The sequence below is a fragment of the Nycticebus coucang genome, chromosome 8, assembly GCF_027406575.1.
Source record: "Nycticebus coucang isolate mNycCou1 chromosome 8, mNycCou1.pri, whole genome shotgun sequence".
NCBI classification, from domain to species: Eukaryota; Metazoa; Chordata; class Mammalia; order Primates; family Lorisidae; genus Nycticebus; species Nycticebus coucang.
The window spans coordinates 73978984-73999753 of record NC_069787.1 but is presented as its reverse complement, the minus strand read 5'-3'; the positions used below and the strand labels follow the sequence as shown (position 1 = coordinate 73999753).

The 20770-nt window shown below is 36.9% G+C and overlaps 1 protein-coding gene across 7 annotated transcripts in view; it reads right to left on the bottom strand.

The window, feature by feature from the left end:
* Positions 1-3561: 3561 nt before the first annotated feature.
* RBMS3 (RNA binding motif single stranded interacting protein 3) overlaps positions 3562-20770 on the bottom strand; it is a 793177-nt gene continuing 775968 nt past the window's right edge. For all 7 annotated transcript variants that reach the window (XM_053599626.1, XM_053599630.1, XM_053599631.1 and 4 more), the window contains one exon: positions 3562-10019. In XM_053599626.1, the coding sequence (XP_053455601.1) occupies positions 10013-10019 (7 nt within the window). In that variant the 3' untranslated portion in view covers positions 3562-10012. The remainder of the gene's footprint in view (positions 10020-20770) is intronic.

Below are 20770 nucleotides of genomic sequence, written 5' to 3'. Positions count from 1 at the left end.
TTATTTCTGGAATGGAAAATGTGAATTTTGTTAAGCTTCTGTTCCTAAGGTGATTAAAATGAATGTTAATGCCACTCTTTTTCAGAAACCAAAAATCCCAGGCCAAGTGAAAAAAAACAACAACCAACCAACCAAATAAACAAAAAAACCCATTGCTGATTAGGAAAAATAAAAAGTACACTGGCATTTTCTGAAGTCATTTCAGAAGAGGAAATCTCAAGCCAGGGTTTGAGAATTTGAATCTGTTTTTTTGTTTGTTTTTTTTTTGTAAAGACAGAGTCTCACTTTATGACCCTCGGTAGAGTGCCGTGCCCTCACACAGTTCACAGCAACCTCCAACTCTTGGGCTTAAGCGATTCTCTTGCCTCAGCCTCCCAAGAAGCTGGGACTACAGGCACCCGCCACAACACCCAGCTATTTTTGGTTGCAATTTGGCCGGGGCCGGGTTTGAACCCGCCACCCTCAGTATATGGGGCCGGCGCCCTATCAACTGAGCCACAGGTGCCACCCCTGAATCTGTTTTTAAAAGTGCTCTCTAGCCCTTCCTAAGAACAGGTCCATAGTAGGTAGCCCAGCACTATCTCATCTGGTAAATTGGAACAGTGGTAGTACCTACCTAACACCCTTGTGAGGGTTGTGTGAACTCAAATAGGTGAGACACCTGGACAGTTCCTGGCATGAAGGGCTTAGTTCAGGGTAAAACTTTCTCTTAGAGCCCTCCCCTTCATTACTGGTTTTGTTTAGGAATGCACAGTCTAGGGTTTCGGTGTGGAATCCTCTGGAGACTAATACAACAGTGCCATCTGGTGACCACTTTACCATAATCTACAACTTTCTAAGGGCAAGAGAAAGAGCATCAGAGGATTTAAATGAAAATACTTTCCTTTGATATTATTAGAGAGAATTTTTCCATCATTATTGTAAATAACACTCTTTTACAGAAAATTCAGAAATAATTAAATCCTCGAAGATTAGGTAAAATCTATATTATTTTTCACTTTACTACCTTCAGAAAGCAGCTAAATTTACCTTTGTCAGCATCTCTTAAAAAAGCATTATGGAACATGAACTCTGTTAGAGGTATTGAAAGTTGAAAAAGCACTCTGTTCTTCTTGGACAAAATAAATTATAAAATTGTAAAAAATGTATAAATATAAGTCTAGGAAATCATGACTATTTTATGCATGAGGGACATAAAAATAAATATAGCTTATTCCTTCATTGTCTATTCTTTTTCCTCCTTTATATTTATTTTGAAACCAAGGATTTTTCACCAGCAGCCTACAGATGTATTTTAGGAAATTCCTAAAAGCCTTTCATTTTGAAGTAAAAATTTTTGTGCATGTGGGATAGTGGTAGTGGAGATGGCATTATCATTATTTTTTAAATCTTGAAGAAATAACAGAACTTCTGCTCTAAAGAAACTATGATATAACATGGGTGCAATGTTATGAACATTTGTGCCTTCTCAAAATTATGTTGAAATCCTTATCCTTAAAGTCATGGTATTAAAATTAAAAGAGGTTTGAGAAAGTTGGTTTGCCCCTTCTTCCATGGGAGGACACATAGAGAAGGCACCATCTATGAACAGGTCTTCACCAGGCCCTAAATCTGCTGGTGACTGGATCTTGGACTTTATAGCCTCCAGAACGTTGAACAATAAATTTCATCTGTTTATAAATTTCCTAATCCAAAGCATTTTGTTATGGCAGTCCAAATGAACTTGACTGTGGTAAAATTAAGGCCACAATCTTAGTCTTAGTCTTATTTTCTCATACTCTCCAATAAATCTATTTTTCCAGGCTTTTCTTCTAATTTTCTATTCTCCAAGTGCAATGTAAACCAATGTTCATATAGGAAAATGGTATATGCGGGCTTTCCAGAAAGTATCCAGTCAGATACTATGAAAAATAGAGACATCCATGCCTGGATACATTACAAACATCCTTTATATATGTAACATGTTCTCAGAGCCTGGACACTGGCTCCATCCACACCCTTCCTTAGGTACCTACATATATTCTAAAGCATGAAGATGCCATGTAGAAAATTACCTTGATACCCTGGTAGCCTCCAAGTACACTATCATGCAAGTTATACTAGCAGTCATGAAACGGAAAGGCTCATGAGCCAAATACAGATGCCCAAAGCATAGGGCTCCTTAAATCAATTTAAAACCCTCAACAAGTAATGAAGGGGGAGGTTGACTCATTGAGGGTAGTGTGCAAGAGGGGTGGGGTGCACCAGTTGAATGTTGAACATTCGTACATCCTCCCTTTTCCTCTACCACATCATTCTTTTCCTCTGATGATGTGTCGCAAGCACCAGAATTGGTCTGAGCAAGGAGGGCAACAAAAGGAGGGAGCCAATGGAACATGGTTAATCCTTCTGAGAGAAACAGGGCCACATAGTTGAAATTCACTAATTACCCTGATGAGCTGTTGCAGGTACCAAAGTGGACATCTCAAAAGAGTAAATTAAGACACAGTGAATATTGAATGCCTCAGATTTTTCATGTATATTTATTGCATTGTAAATATATGGTGTTTTCTTGGTCTTACTATTCCTTTCTATTTTGTTTACACTCACACGCTTTACTCAGTTTATCTGTCTTAAAAGTTACTTAATTTGCTGTTAGACACTTAGTAAGCATTTCATTCACCCCACTTATTTTCCCATTTTCTGTAGTGACTAGAATATTTTTGAACAATACAGTAAACGCATATTACAGAATGGAATATTCTTGGCCCTTGAGTGTGAGTTCCAAGCTAGCATGAATGATTCTGGACCAGAGAAAGATTGCTTTTACTTATATGCTACCACAGTCATCCATAGCTTGAGGCATACCACTTTTGACTTTGGATGACCTGGAGTTCAGTCTTTGCAGGAATATACACCATAGGCATCAAAAGAAATTTCTTTATTGTTATGTTTAACTCTATATTTCCTGACCTTCACACAAGATGCATCAAGTAGCTGGTGGATGATAGGTCTGTTTAGAAATAAGAGCTGAGTGGTCTCTCAATCCCTAAGTATAAGAATTAGCCTGTGGCTCAGTGAGTAGGGCGCCGGCCCCATATGCTGAGGGTGGCAGGTTCAAACCCAGCCCCGGCCAAAATGCAACAGAAAAATAGCTGGGCGTTGTGGCGGGCGCCTGTAGTCCCAGCTGCTCGGGAGGCTGAGGCAAGAGAATCACGTAAGCCCAAGAGTTAAGAGGTTGCTGTGAGCCGTGTGACGCCACGGCACTCTACCCGAGGGCGGTACAGTGAGACTCTGTCTCTACAAAAAAAAAAAAAAAAAAAAAAAGAATTAGGGAGAGTAGGGGCAGGCCGGGGTAGATCTGGTTGAACTATTTCCCCATAAGAACCCACAGTGGCTTTCTCAGTTTGCTTTGCATGAAGAGAATGTTCCTCTCTCTCTTTTTTGTCAACACTGGATGATCCTCTCTTTGAGGAATTCCAGTACTGTACCAGGTTAAATATAAACCCTACTCCCTCCTATCCGCCCTCCTCCCCCATTGGTCTCTGGAAGAAGGCAGAAAAACCACAACAGACCTACTTGATTGATTTTATTTTCATTTTTTATTGAAAGCTTCATCAAAGAAAACAGAAGTTTAAACCTAACATCCACTGATCTACAGAAAGCCCAAGGAATGGGGGAAATGGTATCTAACTTGACTGTGGTACAGATGAAAAAAATTAAAAATAAAACCAGAAACACCTTAGAATTACAGAACTTCCATGACAGTCAGTGACAGCAATACAAAAATGCTCTTAAATAAAGCCCCAAATTGAATGATGTTTCAGAAGTTCCATGAAATCTAATATGGCCTGAAATAGGGATTTAAAAGAAGCTGTGTCCCGTTCTTAGTAGATGAGAGATACCTCATAGCAAGTATTTTCACATTTTTAAAAATTAAGACTCCAATATATTCTTATTTTTCTTTTTAAATAAATGGAAGTAGTTATTTCCAGAATGGAGAAAACTTTTTCAAGTGTCTCTTTGAAATAATTCTTATAGTTCCTGAAAAGTATGAAATAACTCCTTTTTGAATACATGCAGAAATAATATATTTGGGGGAGGAGAACAGAGCATCAGTCTTAATAATCTGAGATCAGAGGGGTTAAAATGCAAAGTATAACACTAAAGTTACACTTAGGACATTTTAAAAATTTGATATAATCATTAAAAATATCCACTGGAGTGTCAAAGTCATTTAGCCTCAAAACAAATATGCAAAGTCAAAAAATAACAAAAGCAATGTTACTTTTTTGTCAAATATTTAAGATAGGAATAAGAGCACACATTAAATCAAAAACTACTATTATAGTCTCATAAGAGAAATTGTATTGACTTGTTCTACTCGTTTAAATTTAGTGGAGTATATAAAATCAAAACTTCTTTTTATGGAAGCCACATTTTTTAGCTCTATTTTTTTTTTCTTTTATATTCTGTAAGAATACAGCTAACTCTCAATTATTTGTGGTAGATGGGAAGAAGACATTATGGATAACCAAAATTCATGATGCATAATGCATCGATATTAATTTCACCAATGACTTCAAACTCCCTTGATAAATCAATACTTAATAAGAAACAAAATAATCTGATTTGAGTTTTATTTTCAATTTTTTTTGTCCATCCTCTAGGAGAAATGCTAATAAAGGAGCCCAAGCCCTAAAAGTTGAAAAGAAATGACAAAATATATTCACAAAGTAGATAATTAGCCCTTCAAAAATTGAGAGTGACTGTATTTATGCACGAGTCAGAATTAGAGAAAGAATAAGAAAATCCAAGTGCCACTCAGTGGCGTAGTGGTGCTTGCTGAAGACTCCAAGCTTGACTGCACTTCTGCTTCAGCTTGAAAGCTTTCTGAGTGGAACAAATTTCTCTTGATACATTATTTTCCCTCCAAGAAATAACCAGAAATAAATATTGAAAGTCATCTATCCCTTTTTGCAACAGTAAGCATCCATATGTTTTGGTATAAAACAAAAGATAAAAGAAATCATTCATCTGGTGTGAACTTCCCTTCCCCACATCTTAAGAGGTCCCTGGGGCCCCTTGAGGATTTTGTACTAAGCTTTTGTATTTTCTTGAACTCTTTGTAATCCAAAAAAAAAAAAAGCCATGACCAAGCACATTTGGATTAAGGGACCACATTCATATTTAAGAATGTTTGGTCACAAATGCTAAACTTGAGTCAGATCCAAGGTCTTCTAATGGCACAGTGGATTTTATTTGTTAAACAGATTGACTCATTAATGAAATCCCATTATCACTTTCCCACAGGAAGAGTATTGTGTATAGAGTCAATGAACCTATTTAAATTCTGCCAATCCCTCAGATTGAGGTAAGAAACCATCAGTTAGCTCAAAATTTTGAAGCATGCCAGCCACAATAATATGAAAAACAAAAATCTCACCCTTTACCTCTACTGTAGATAGTAGAGGTAATAGTGAGAATAGTAAAATAGTAAAAATCAAGGTTCTATGACATGATTAAACTTTATTACATTGTATGATTCCTCAAATATGCTGAATGTTGTTACATGTAGTATATATTATTATTTCTTTCCTTGATTTAAAATCCTATTTAAAATTATCACTGGATACCCACTTAAGAATTTCCTCTCTGCTTATCAGCTCATCTGCAGTGGTTCATGAACTCAAATTAAGAATGAACTGAATTGTCAAATGTACTTTTAGTCTCTTACTAACATCATAATCTGTCTAGACAGCCTATTGAAACTTCTCAATTATGAAGAAGACTGTAAGAGTCCTATTTAAATCAAATTTCACTTTTCATTAAAGAAAACTTTAGGCCACTATATAATGTATATTGGTATATGGCATACATCCTAATGATTGAGATAAAGTCTTGTTTTTTGGAAAATGAAGTACTTTTTTGGCTATATATGGATTGAAAGTGATTTTAAAGAAGTTTTGCAAGGGGGTCAACAACATATTTTATAGGCATAGTGAAATAATGTGAACATCCTATTCCATCCAGCCTTCTTCAGTTTTCATACTTCCATCTAATAGAAGTTTATTTAACACCATGCAATTTTTCATTAGAAAAAGGTGGAAGTGAGTCATATGTTTTCAAATGTGGTGGTTCTGCTAAGGTCACCAGAAGAAGTAATTCATGTGAAATATGAAGACCACATTTGTAACTATTGAAATCTACCAAAGAAATGAATTAATTCTGGCTAAACTGGAGTCAGGTAGAGCATGTTTTTAAAGAATATTACATTATTTGCAATATTTGAGACATGTTAGCATTCAAGGACAAACTGTCTTCAGCACCTGCTAGTATTACCATTAATTCACATATGGTCTATTATGTTGTCTTTGGGGAGCTCCCAGTTAGCCTCCCCTGACACCTTATTATTATGAAAAGAAAATCCACCTTGCCATTGATCATGTAACTAGAGTTTGGATGAGACAGTGTTTATCTAATTTGGATTCTGACTTTAGTTTGCTTCTTGATGTTTGGGCTAAGTGTTGGCAATTAAAAGGAAAAACTGAAACATCTGAATAAATGCTTAAAAATCTGGTGATCCAGAATACATAAAAAATGAACTTTAATTAAAAAAAAATTATAGTCCTAAATAAGACTACAATCATACATATATTGTTCATTAATTAGAATCCTAACATCTGCTTCATTGAACAGATATTTGGTTTGCTTTGTTTTCATACAATGTAATGCGGCTTACCTGTTGATGCTTTTTTCTCCCCTATAATTGGCTCTTCAAACAATTCTTAGCTAAGATGACAGGAAACGAGAGGGGGTATGTTGAATATATGCCATTTTTCCATTTTTTTCCTTTTTTGGTTTGAAATAATATAATTTATAAACTGGCATGACATAAATGATCAAAACACAAAACATATATGGATAGGTAAAATGACAGGTAATTTCCTTATATATGAAGTGGCTTAAAAAAATCAAGATTATTGAAATTTCATAGCTGAGAAATGTATAAATAAAGCAGCAGTTTTGAATAGAAACAGGAAGTTACCTAGGCACATTCGTCAGCCACATGGTAGCTACCTCTTAGCCTCATTGCTGATTGTGTAAATGAGACTTTCTTTGTATCACATTAATACGTGTTTTTGGTTTTGTTTTTTGTTTTTGACAGAAACAAAATAAAGCATGTTGGTTTCATATTCAAATGAATTATGCCCAGGATAATCCTTATTTATACAAAGAGTTCAGAGAGTGGAAAAGAAAAACAGAAAATATGGTTTCCATACATATTTTTTAAAACCCTGAAACTGAGGGCCCTTTTCAAACATAAAACTTAAGTGCCACCCTTACAATGAATGGGAAGCTGAAGGTTAAAACAGAAGAAAGTATACATAATCTTAGCGTTTTCTCTAATGCATGGAGAATCATAATGAAAATGGTTGTGACCAGTTTGGATTTCTCTGTAGCACATACTACATTCTCCTGCAGACACTTTGCTTCTAATTTGGCTACAAAGATATGGAGTCACTGTCTGGTTTCAGCTTCTAATTCATGGGGTTGCAAATAAGAGAAACCAGGTCTATATAAATAGTGGAATATTAACAATTTCCCTTGAGTCAACTTTGTTACTCATGTTGATATAAAGGGAATATGATTTATCTTTAAAATTTTAGTTTTTAAAAACCTACCCTGTTTTCTTATATAGTACACTTAACACATTTCCCTCTTTCTTCTGGGCTAAGACAGGTCTCTGTGACTTCCTTAGTTTGTGGAAGAAGTTTTACAGATTTGATTCAAATAGTTCATTGTGAAAGCAATCTAGTGAATGGTTCAATTAAAAAATTCCATCCCACACTCCACTCTTTAATTTCAGCAAAACTGTACAGGTTGAACACACATTTCATGAATCAAAAATGTAGATATATTTTCTAGATAAGTCAATTTAATTTATTTTAGACAAAGTTTTGCATCATTTTGAATGCAAATATGCCCACTTTGGCTTCAATGATTGATCAAACTTATTCTTTTGGTGCTTGTTTATATAAATCATTCACTTTCTTGATTGTCAACTAGCATCTTAAGAGCATCCTTAAATTCCAAGAGAATCCTCAATTTTATTGGTCCTTCTTGCCTCAGAGAGTTAAATGAAATAAAAAGGTCTGTGTTGTCTGTCTTTCTGGCAACACTTGGATATGAAAATACAGTGAAAACAGGCAAAAAGAAGATACCTCCTCCCCAATTGCAAAATCAAGGTGGCTATTGACAATGACAAAGACTGAGGTGAAAAGACAAAAAGCAGAGGTGCTGAAATGTAGAAGGAAGACTGTTGTTACAAAAGCAATGACATCTTTTCAGGAGATCACTCACCATTTCACAGACTATCTTTAAGCTTTTTTGACAAGTGACCTTTCAGACCAGGTTCAGAAATGGTCTTTAGTTCAAATTTTAGATAAAGAAATGTCAACCTGTTAGACAAATGTCTTGGCTTATTGGTGTCCATTAATACAGGTTTCACTACTCAAGACAGTTAGCAAGCAACTGCTCACAGAATTCAAACCATTTGGTTCTATCAGTCGGCATCCAGAATGCTTCACGCTGGAACTGCTGAACACAGCAAGTGTGAGCTTCTACTATCAATGAATATGCATTTAAAGGAAAGCAAAGTTTTTTTTTGTTTTTTGTTTTGTTTTGTTTTGTTTTTTGCAATATGTAAAACACCAGTGGAAGATAGTTTAAACAAACAACAAAATAAGAACTGGTCCGGCCATGTGGGTCAAATAAATTTTTTTAAAAAAGAAAAGAAAAGAAAAGAAAAACAACCTCTATCCTCTGGACTGTAATAGGGTGTCACTTCATCTTTGGTATAAAATAGGCCATCCATAGGCTGAATTTGATCACAACTAGGAAAGACTACAGAAATTGTCAACAATTTCTCTACCTATTGCTTTTTTTGTTTTTTTTTTATTTTTTTGCACTTTTTGACCATAAGCTCCTATCTACTTAAGTTTTTTTAATGCTCTTAAGCTAAGTTTTGCAATGTGACAAGCAAAGCTGACTAAAAACTTTGTAAAGCTCATAAAAAAGACTGCAGATAAAAAGCACTAATGCTTTTGCTAGCAATCACGCTTTGTAAATTAAAAAAATCTGCATTCTGCCTCCCAAACACGCATTATTTCTAATGCAGTTGTTTTTAAACCAACATTAATAACTTTACTGTAAAATGTTTTAGCCTTCTAGAGTGATTCGTGTCAACACTTCAGACAAAGTTCATGAAAAGTCCCAGCATTTCCCCAATTCTTGCAGTTGCCCTGGTTTCTTTTATCAACAAATTTTCTTCAAATGAAGAAAAACATTTTCATTTAAACTGTACAGTTTCTTTTTCACCCTAAAAACTCAGTCTTAAACTTCTGTACCAGCTAAAGCTGGCACAATATTTCAATTCTCTCTTGATTTTTTTAAACAAGACGTTGACAGCTTGCCTCGAGAGCCTTTGACGTCCTTAAAATTAAGGCAATTAAGATTCAAGATAAACCTTACCTAAATATTTCTAAGAAAAAATAAAATACAAAAATCAACCCACTAGATTTAAACAAGAAGAATAAAAGAGAGACAGAGTAGCTTAATTATTGAGGAAGACAATTTGTTTCCATTCTGTTTGCCCACCTCTTGACATCCGGTTTTCTGTTAAAAAAAAAAAAAAAAAAATCTATCTACAGCTTCTTCAAAATTTGAATTCAAATGTTCTTCCAGATAAAATGTCAACCTTCAATGTTTTGTCTTACAGTTTTTTTTTTTTCCTCTTCTGGGATTTTTTTTTTTTTTAATTAAAAATATGATGGCAAAAATAAATTGTCAAACCACATGAAGGAACTATTTGCACAGCACATAAAAACTTGGTTTTCATTGGGTAAAGTATAAAATTAAAAAGAAAAAAAAAGCATTCCATTGACGCCTGTGCAAACTGGAAGCCAACTTCTTGTTCAATGAAGTTTCTTTATTCAAGGCAAAGTTTCAGACGGACATTCTTCATTCCTCTTTATGGTCTGTAAAAAAAATTGAATAAGTGTGGTCATTATATCTAAGTAACCTTGCAATAATCTTTTGTGTTCTTTTCCAATGAGACCTCTTTAAAAGATTCCAACTTTAAAATATAAGCCAGTCTCAAAAGAAATTGCAAAAGTACATTGCACCAATAAGATTGTCAAATTCAGCCACTTCCACACAGATACATATTTGAGCCAGAGACAGTTTGTTTACATTGAACTAAAGGTTAACAGGACAAGACTTTGTTCTAATTTTTTTTTATTCTAAGGCAATAAATAATAAAAGTGTACCCTAGATATACCCAAAGATGCAGTGCTCCCCATGAGCTTGGAACCTAGTTCTTAATGTCTGGCTCATGTTGAGTTACACAGATAATTTGAGTAATTCTATCCCCTCTGAATGACCATGAGATTCATCCTTAACTCAGTAAATAAATATGTGATTCTCTAGTGTTTTTCAACCTTTTTTTAATCTCATGGCACATTTGACCCTACAGTTAAATTTCCTCAGCACACATACATTATGTTGATCAAAGAAAGAGAAAAACAAACATATATATATATATACACACTTACCATGCTTTGAACTTCTTTAGAAAATAATTAATGATATTTACAATTTTTTCGTGGTACACCGGTGCACTACAGCACACCAGTTGAAAATCACTGCTCTACTCTGTACCCAAGATATCTAGGCTGTAATTTCTTGTAGTTTTCACCAAGTCTGTTCACATAAGCCTTATTGGCTAGGAAATAAGACAGTTAAGAGGTCAATGAAGTTTTATTCTTTTTCTTTTCCCCTTCTTTTCCTTCTTGTTCATGTCCCCATCAAAATTATAAACTGGTGAGAATAAGGAGTATATTTTACTTCCATGTTTTATTCTTTTGGTAGAGTGATATATACATAATAGGTGCTTAACTAGACAAATGTCATTTTACTATATGTTACTTTGCTTAGTCCAGTCCAAATAATGACCTCAGCTACTATCCCAGCTACCATGCAGGGTTAAGCTTCTAATGGGTTGACTTTCACTCCTTAGCTCTATCTGCCCGCAGATTACAATTGGGTTAAATAATTTCAGAGTGGAAAGAATCTTTATTTTATTTATTTATTTATTTATTTTTTATTGTTGGGGATTCATTGAGGGTACAATAAGCCAGTTTACACTGATTGCAATCATTAGGTAAAGTCCCTCTTGCAATCATGTCTTGCCCCCATAAAGTGTGACACACACCAAGGCCCCACTCCCCTCCCTCCGCCTGTAGATCATATGAAAGCTTCTTCCCCAGGGTGTAGGATGAGGGCAGAAAGTTACGTGGGTTTTTCTGACACCAGGTTGCTTAATTCAGTAAACAAGGGTTTGGGGTTGCTAGGTCTAGTTTTACAGATTGTTCACAGACGCAGAACTGAAGGAGTGGAGGATAAGTTCCAGTCTACCATCGCTCCCTAAGCAATGCACTTGGTGCAGAGCTGCACCCAAACTTCACCAAAAAAAGCCTTTGACAATGTCTTAAACTGTATCATATTGAGGCTGAGATGGCCTTTCTAGAAAAAGGTCTCCTTTTCCTAATTTGCAAAAAGCTGTTAACTGTGCCAGCTGTAGCTATTAGAAGCCTGATTAACTTGTTTCTTAAAACATGCAAGCTACTCGTTGATTCACTGAATATTTATTTTTTGCCAATCGTTTAAGTCTCTAGAAATTCATCCTTCCCCCCCCGTGTTATATAAGAAAATGAGATTTCTTCTAAGAAGGAATGCAACTATAATTTTTATAGAGCAATAATAAGGGATGTTTACTAGTCTAGAAACCATGGTTTATATTTTAGCTCACTTTGTCTAGAAAGAATTCCTCTATTTCTTAAAATCTATATCGCTATGTGAACAAAACTTTTTATTGTTTTTATTTTTTCTTTTGGTGTGTGTGTGTGTGGGGTGTCTGTACTTCATTTCCACTCCCTTGTTCAATCTTGTGTATTGTGTAGAAACTGCCTAAAAACATCACAAACCTCTTTAACAGATGCTCAATGAATAGTGACTTACTCAGTGGACTATAGTGCAAAGAAGACTCTCACTGCTCAGGTACTAGATAATCACTGATCTTAGAAGCATCAGTATTTCTGTACCAGGTTGGAGCTACCCTGTTTCCCCGAAAATAAGACATCCTCCAAAAATAAGACCTACTTAAAGGAAAGATAAGACGTCCCCTGAAAATAAGACCTAGCGCATCTTTGGGAGCAAACCTTAATACAAGACACTGTCTTATTTTCGGGGAAATAGGGTAGCTTTTTTAGGTTTTATAACCTACTGAAAAACGTAACATTTCCAATAGTCCTTTTTCATAATTGGTCCTTAAAATGGCTTCATTGCTATATGAAAACAAATGAGAAATACATCATGGTACTTTACATGTTCATGTTTGAAGAAAGAAGTAGTTGCCATTCATATTTACCTAATGCTTATGGATTTCACTCATAAAGATAGAAGGGTTCTAAAATGTCAAGTGCAGAATCTTTAGCAACAAGAATATTTTAAGATGGACTGTAAGATTAGAAATAAAATGGATTTCAACATAAAAAGAAGAATCATGTGAAAGGGATAATGAGTATGAAAACATTTGCAAACTGTGAAGCACAGTGCATGTGAAGTGTATTATGTTACCCATGACATATGAAATGTATGTGTATTAGCAATTCAGAAAACATATTATTACTCATAAACTTAAAGTACATAAAGGACATAATTTACACATTGTTAGTATACTGACAGTGTATAGGAGTTTGGTATGTACAGCAGGTCAGTTAGCCAGAGAAGATTTGAAGAATAAAAAGAACTTGCAATACCCAATTTGAGATTAGGGCCTTCTAAGGTCAGAGTCAATGTTGATAAAATAGGAGTTTCACTGAATTTAAAAATATAGAGTTCTTTCAAATCCCTTCTCTCCCAAAAAGAAAAGAAAATAAAACAAACAAACAACAAAAACAACCCAGTGAGTAGTCTAGACCATAGAAATCCATAATCCTCTTAACCTAGTTTTTTTAAGAATTGAAGAAGTCTTAAAAATCATTAAACAATAATATTTTCCACAGGAATATCTGACAAACTAGCTTCATATGCTGTATAAAAATAGGAGTTTTATGGTCCAAAGTGAGAAATAAAATCCTTAGCCCCCCAACCAACTGAACAGACCCCTCTTGGCCAAGTAGACTCCAGAGAAACATCAGAACTGAGTTGTTGGCCATGACCAAATGGGAAGGCAGAGTGCCTTCTTGCACTCCCTGCCTTACACCGCTTCCTCTTCCCTCCAAGTCATTAGGCTTTCTTTCCTAAGAGTTAAATGCAAACCAGCCCTTTGGAAAGACTTGTTCCACTGCTGATTTCAAACCACAGCCTAAGGATCCTCTTCCCTTTTAGGTGTTTTGACTTAATAACTGACCAGCGTTCCTTCCTGATAAGAGACCCTTGACCACGGAGTGGTTCTGGGCAGTCTACACTTGTACAGTGAGGGTTTTTGTGTCTTCTGCTTCACATTTTGACATGAAGGGAGTAATGCCATCCTTGGATTAGGCTAATGTCACCATTTTTTGGAGTTGGTTTCCAAGAAACTGCACAGAGCCCTACTGGGCATGCTTATGTTTCTACTTTTATAAATATTAATTACTCATCCTGTAGCTTGTTAAATATATATATTTGGCCACTCTGCCCACTATAAATTACTATTCCTTTACCATTCCCTGGAAGTGCTTGCTCTTGGGTTCTGGCTGGAGTCTGTGTTTTGCAGGCTGCAACCCTTTATGAAAAATAAAGCTCTCCTTTACAAATTCAGACCTGTTATTCCTTAGCTGATGAGTGTGGGAAAATACTGCACACTGTATTCCCATTTCTAAATTATCCACAGGTAAACTAAATAAGTGGTAGGGCACCACAGAAAAGGGTACCTACGTTTTTTAGAAATGTTTTTGAAAGAATGTAATCTTTTGAGGGTGGAGACAAGATGGCTGACTGAAGCCAACTTTCTACAGAGGCTCCCATCCAGAAGGAGAGTTAAAGGACAGAAATTTAGCAAGTAACCTGGTGGATTAGAGCTGCACCAAGACAGAAGGTTGAAGAATGCACATCAACCCCGCTGAGGCGAGCTGCGACCCCAAGGATACAAACAAAAGGTACAAAATCCATCACCAACCAGATGGGAGTCCCCTCCCCCATGAGGATGGCTCAGAGTGCCCCACAAACAAACGAGCAGAGTTCAAAGGTCCTCCCACTACACTCCACAGGACAGACCCTCTAAAAACTGGACCTACCTCCCCTACTAGAGTGCCACGGCATTTTCCTGCCAGGCATAAAACTGTATAGAACTGTATATATTCTCTACCTGCAATTCTGAGCTCCCAACACTCCCCTCAACTCTCACTCTGAGGTCTGGAGGCCTGCCCCCGAGGAGTCCAGATTCTTGGGTGATTTCTCAAGGGGTGTGGACAGGGTCTAAACTGCAGCTCATCTGTGCTGATTCTGCAGCATGGGAGTGAGGAGAGGAGGGTTGGCTGAGAGGGAACCACACTGGAGCGGCGGTGCCCCAAGGTGCAGAGCAGCAGCTGTTTTTGGCAACAATAGGGCTCACACCCGGATATTCCAAAGCCACATTCCCTGTCTCCCTGGGCAACCAGAGGAGGCCGGACATTTTCTCAGGTGGCAACCACCATAGAACAGATCTGGGACGGAAAGGCAAGCCCCATGAGAAAAGGGTTTGCCTGAGGTGGTACCAACCTGGGTGGAGCGCGGAGACTAGAAATGCACACGCAGAGCTGGGAAGTTCCCAGGGCAGGGTGGACACAAAGGACCACTTTACTGAAACTAAGACGAACTCAGGCCTCAGGGGATCGTCAGCCTATAGACGAAGGCAAGAAGCTAGAACTGACAGCTAATCAAATACAAACCTGCAGGAGCAAAGACAGGGCCTGAGGTGCAGGCTATGGGAACTCAAAACAGCTTCTCTTCTGCAGTGGAATTTAGCAGGGACAGAAACAAATCCCTACAAAGTTATTCTGTACTGTTCTGTCAGTAACATCAATCAGGGGCGGGGCTGAACTGAGTGAACACCTCCCATCCTCTAAAAAGCACCCAGGGTTGTCAGTCCTCACCTCCCCCTGCTGGATAGAGGCAGAGCGCAGCAGCCTGGCTGAGCAGAAATAGATTTCCTTGTGATTTAGGCAGGTACAACCCCCTGGAATATCTGTTCACTAGAGGCAACCAGGTAACAGCCCTGCGGGGCTATCAGTGACTGGGTGTGACAGAGGTGCAAGGTGGGGAAGGAGGCATCAACCTTCCCTGACTAATCTATTTGCTGGGTGGGTTCTCCTGATTCCATGGAGCACCGGAGCAAGCCATATCTGAGTTGTCATCAGAACCCTGCAATCCAGTTGCCAGAGACCTTTTAAACTCTCCCACCTGAGACAGGTGCTGACTGAGACAATTGATTTGGACCTTTTGAACTGAGCTAATGACTCAAGGACTATTTAAGTGGTGCCCTGGGTATGTGGTTGTAGGAAGGTTTGATTTCCCTTTTCCAATTGTTGCCTGTGGGGGCAGGGTGACTTAATTGCTGATATTTATCCACAGCTTGGACTTCAACCCAGACTAACTGTTTCACTAGGGTTGGACAGAGAGAAGCTAAAATAAGACATAACCACTTAGCCCCATCACACCAAACAGGTCCCCAGTTTCTCAGGCCATAGCACTGTACGGGTCATCGACAAAGCTCCAGGGCAAAAATCAAATGGTGTAAAACCATCATGGTGCGGAATCAGCGGAAAAACTCTGGTAACATGAATAACCAGAATAGATCAACCTCCTGCCCGCCCCCCCCAAGGAAAGATATGGCAGATGTAACTGAAGATCCCATGCATAAACAGCTGGCCGAATGTCAGAAATCAAATTCAGAATTTGGATTGCAAACAAGATTAATAGAATGGAGGAAAATTTGGAATTAGAAATTCGAGGAGCAATTCAAAAGTCGGAATTAGAAATTCCATGATAAATTCAAAAGTTGTCTCAAGAATTTAACGAATTTAAAGACAAAACAACCAAAGATTTTGACGCACTGAAGCAAGAATTTGCAGCCCTCAAAGATCTGAAAAATACAGTAGAATGCTTCAGTAACAGAGTGGAGCAAGCAGAAGAAAGGATTTCTGACATTGAAGACAAAGCCTTTGAATGCTCCTAAACTCTCTAAGAGGAAGAGAAATGGAGAGCAAAAATGGATCACTCCCTCAGAGAGCTCTGGGATAACTTGAAGAAGGCTAATATCCACATCATTGGAATCCCTGATAGTGATGAAGTGGCCTCGCTTGGCAAAGAGGCCCTTCTCCATGAAATTATGAAAGAGAATGTTCCAGACATGCCAAGAGATTCTGAAATTCAGGTAGCAGACAGTTTCAGAAACACAGCACAACTCAATCCGAATAAGACATCCCCCAGGCATATCATAATTAACTTCACTAAAGTTAATATGAAGGAGAAAATTCTGAAAGCAGCCAGACGTAAGAAATTCATTACCTACAAAGGAAAGAATATTAGAATGACTGCAGATCTCTCTGCTGAAACTTTTCAAGCCAGAAGAGGGTGGTCATCGACTTTTAATCTTCTGAAGCAAAATAACTTTCAACCCCGGATCCTGTATCCAGCTAAACTGAGTATGTGGAAATTAAATATTTTAATGACATTCATATGTTGAAGAAATTTCCCACAACCAAACCAGCTCTTCAGGATATTCTCAGACCTATCCTCCATAATGACCAGCCCAATCCTCTACCACAAAAGTAAAGTCACTCAGAAACTTTGGATCAAACTCCAACTTCCACAGTGGCAAAAGGATTAAAAATTTCCCCTGGACTTTCAAAAAACTCGATACTCAAAATTTTACCAGGCTTATCAATATTATCCATTAATGTGAATGGTTTAAACTGTCCTCTAAAGAGGCACAGGTTAGCTGACTGGATACAAAAACTCAGGCCAGATATTTGCTGCATACAAGAATCACATCTTACTTAAAAGATAAATATAGACTCAGGGTGAAAGGATGGTCGTCCATATTTCAGGCAAATGGTAATCAAAAAAAGCAGGTGTGGCAATTCTATTTGCAGACACGATAGGCTTTAAGCCAACAAAAGTAAGGAAGGATAAGAATGGTCACTTCATTTTGTTAAGGGTAATACTCAACAGGATGAGATTTCAATTATTAATATATATGCACCCAACCGAATGCACCTCAATTTGTAAGAGAAACTCTAACAGAAATGAGCAACTTGATTTCCTCCAGCTCAATAATAGTTGAAGATTTCGACATTCCTTTGACAGTGTTCAATAGATCCTCCAAGAAGAAGCTGAGAAAAGAAACTGTAGATTTAAACCTAACCATCCAACATTTGGATTTAGCAGACATCTACAGAACATTTCATCTCAACAAAACTGAATACACATACTTCTCATCAGTCCATGGAACATACTCAAAAATCAATCACATCTTAGGTCACAAGTCTAACCTCAGTAAATTTAAAGAAATAGAAATTATTCCTTGCATCTTCTCGGACCACCTTGGAATAAAAGTTGAACTCAGTAACAACAGGAATCTGCATACTCATACAAAAACATGGAAGTTAAATAACCTTATGCTGAATGATAGCTGCATCAGAGATGAGATTAAGAAGAAAACTACCAAATTTTTGGAACAAAATGACAATGAAGACACGAATTCTCAGAACCTCTGGGATACTGCAAAGGCAGTCCTAAGAGGGAAATTAATAGCACTGCAAGCCTTCCTCAAGAGAATGGAAAGAGAGGAAGTTAACAACTTAATGGGACATCTCAAGCAACTGGAAAAGGAAGAATATTCCAACCCCAAACCCAGTAGAAGAAAAGAAATAACCAAAATTAGAGCAGAATTAAATGAAATTGAAAACAAAAGAATTATACAACAGATCAATAAATCAAAAAGTTGGGTTTTTGAAAAGTTCAGTAGAATAGATAAACCTTTGGCCAACCTAATCAGGAGAAAAAGAGTAAAATCTCTAATCTCATCAATCAGAAATGACAAAGACGAAATAACAACAGACTCCTCAGAAATTCAAAAAATCCTTAATGAATATTACAAGAAACTTTATTCTCAGAAATATGAAAATCTGAAGGAAATTGACCAATACTTGGAAGCACGTCACCTTCCAAGACTTAGCCAGAATCAAGTGGAAATGTTGAACAGGCCAATATCAAGTTCCGAAATAGCATCAACCATACAAAATCTCCTTAAAAGGAAAAGCCAGGGACCAGAGGGCTTCATGTTAGAATTCTACCAAACTTTTAAAGAGGAACTAGTACCTATATTTCTCAACTGTTTCCAAAATGTAGAAAAAGAAGGAAGACTACCCAACACATTCTATGAAGCAAACATCACCCTGATCCACAAACCATGAAAAGACCCAACAAGGAAAGAAAATTATAGACCAATATCACTAATGAATATAGATGCAAAAATACTCAACAAGATCCTAACAAAAAGAATTCAGCAACATATCAAACAAATTATACATCATGACCAAGTTGGTTTTATCCCAGTGTCTCAAGGCTGGTTCAATATATGTAAATCTGTAAGTATAATACAGCACATAAACAAATTAAAATACAAAGACCATATGATTCTCTCAATTAATGCAGAAAAAGCTTTTGATAATATCCAGCATCCCTTCATGATAAAAACACTTAAGAAAATTGGTATAGAAGGAACATTTCTTAAACTGATAGAGGCCATCTACAGCAAACCCACAGCCAATATCGTATTGAATGGAGTTAAATTGAAATCATTTCCACTCAGATCAGGAACCAGACAAGGCTTCCCATTGTCTACACTGCTCTTTAACATTGTAATGGAAGTTTTAGTTATCACAATTAGGGAAGAAAAGGCGATCAAGGGTATCCCTATAGGGTCAGAAGAGATCAAACTTTTGCTCTTCGCAGATGATATGATTGTATGCCTGGAAAACACCAGGGATTCTACTACAAAACTCTTAGAAGTGATCAAGGAATACAGCAGCATCTCAGGCTACAAAATCAACATTCATAAATTGGTAGCCTTTATATATACCAACAATAGTCAAGCTGAAAAAACAGTTCAGGATTCTATTCCATTCAAAGTAGTGCCAGAGAAGATGATCTATTTGGGAGTTTATCTAACGAAGGATGTGAAAGACATAAAACATCTCTATAAAGAGAACTATGAAATTCTAAGAAAAGAAATAGCTGAAAATGTTAACAAATGGAAAAACATACCATGCTCATGGCTGGGAAGAATCAACATTGTTAAAATGTCCATACTACCCAAAGCAATATACAATTTTAATGCAATCCCTATTAAAGGTCCACTGTCAACTTTAAAGATCTCGAAAAAGTAATACTTTGTTTTATATGGAATCAGAAAAAACCTTGAATAGTCAAGACATTACTCAGAAATAAAAACAAAGCAGGAGGAATCACGCTACCAGACCTCACTATACTATAAATTGATGGTGATCAAAACAGCATGGTACTGGCACAAAAAACAGAGAAGTAAATGTCTGGAACACAATAGAGAACCAAGAGATGAATCCAGCTACTTAGCGTTATTTGATCTTTGACAAGCCAATTAAAACCATTCAGTGGAGAAAAGATTTCCTATTTAACAAATGGTGCTGGATGAACTGGCTGGCAACCTGTAGAAGACTGAAACTGGACCCACACCTTTCACCATTAACTAAGATACACTCTCACTGGATTAAAGATTTAAACTTAAGACACGAAACTATACAAACACTAAAAGAGAGTGCAGGGAAAACACTTGAAGAAATCGGTCTGGGCGAGTATTTTATGAGGAGGACCCCCCCGGGCTATTGAAGCAGCTTCAAAAATACACTACTGGGACTTGATCAAACTAAAAAGCTTCTGCACAGCCAAGAACACAGTAAGTAAAGCAAGTAAACAGCCGTCGGAATGGGAGAAGATATTAGCAGGCTATGTCTCTGATAAAGGTTTAATACCCAGAATCCACAGAGAACTCAAACGTATAAGTAAGAAAAGAACAAGTGATCCCATCACAGGCTAGGCAAGGGCCTTGAACAGAAACTTCTCTGAAGAAAACAGGCACATGGTCTACAGACATACGAAAAATGCTCATCATCTTTAATCATTAGAGAAATGCAAATCAAAACTACTTTGAGATATCATCTAACTCCAGTAAGATTAGCCCATATCACAAAATCTCAAGACCAGAGATGTTGGCGTGGATGTGGAGAAAAGGGAACACTTCCACACTGCTGGTGAGAATGCAAATTAATACATTCCTTTTGGAAAGATGTTTGGAGAACACTTAGAGATCTAAAAATAGATCCGCCATTAAATCCTATAATTTCTCTACTAGGCATATACCCAGAAGACCAAAAAATCACATTAGAACAAAGATACTTGTACCAGAATGTTTATTGCAGCTCAATTCATAATTGCTAAGTCATGGAAAAAGCCCAAGAGCCCATCGATCCACAAATGGATTAATAAATGGTGGCATATGTACACCATGGAATATTATGCAGCCTTAAAGAAAGATGGAGACTTTACCTCTTTCATGTTTACATGGAGGGAGCTGGAACATATTCTTCTTAGTAAAGTATCTTAAGAAAGGAAGAAAATGTATCCCATGTACTCAGCCCTACTATGAAACTAATTTATGGCTTTCACA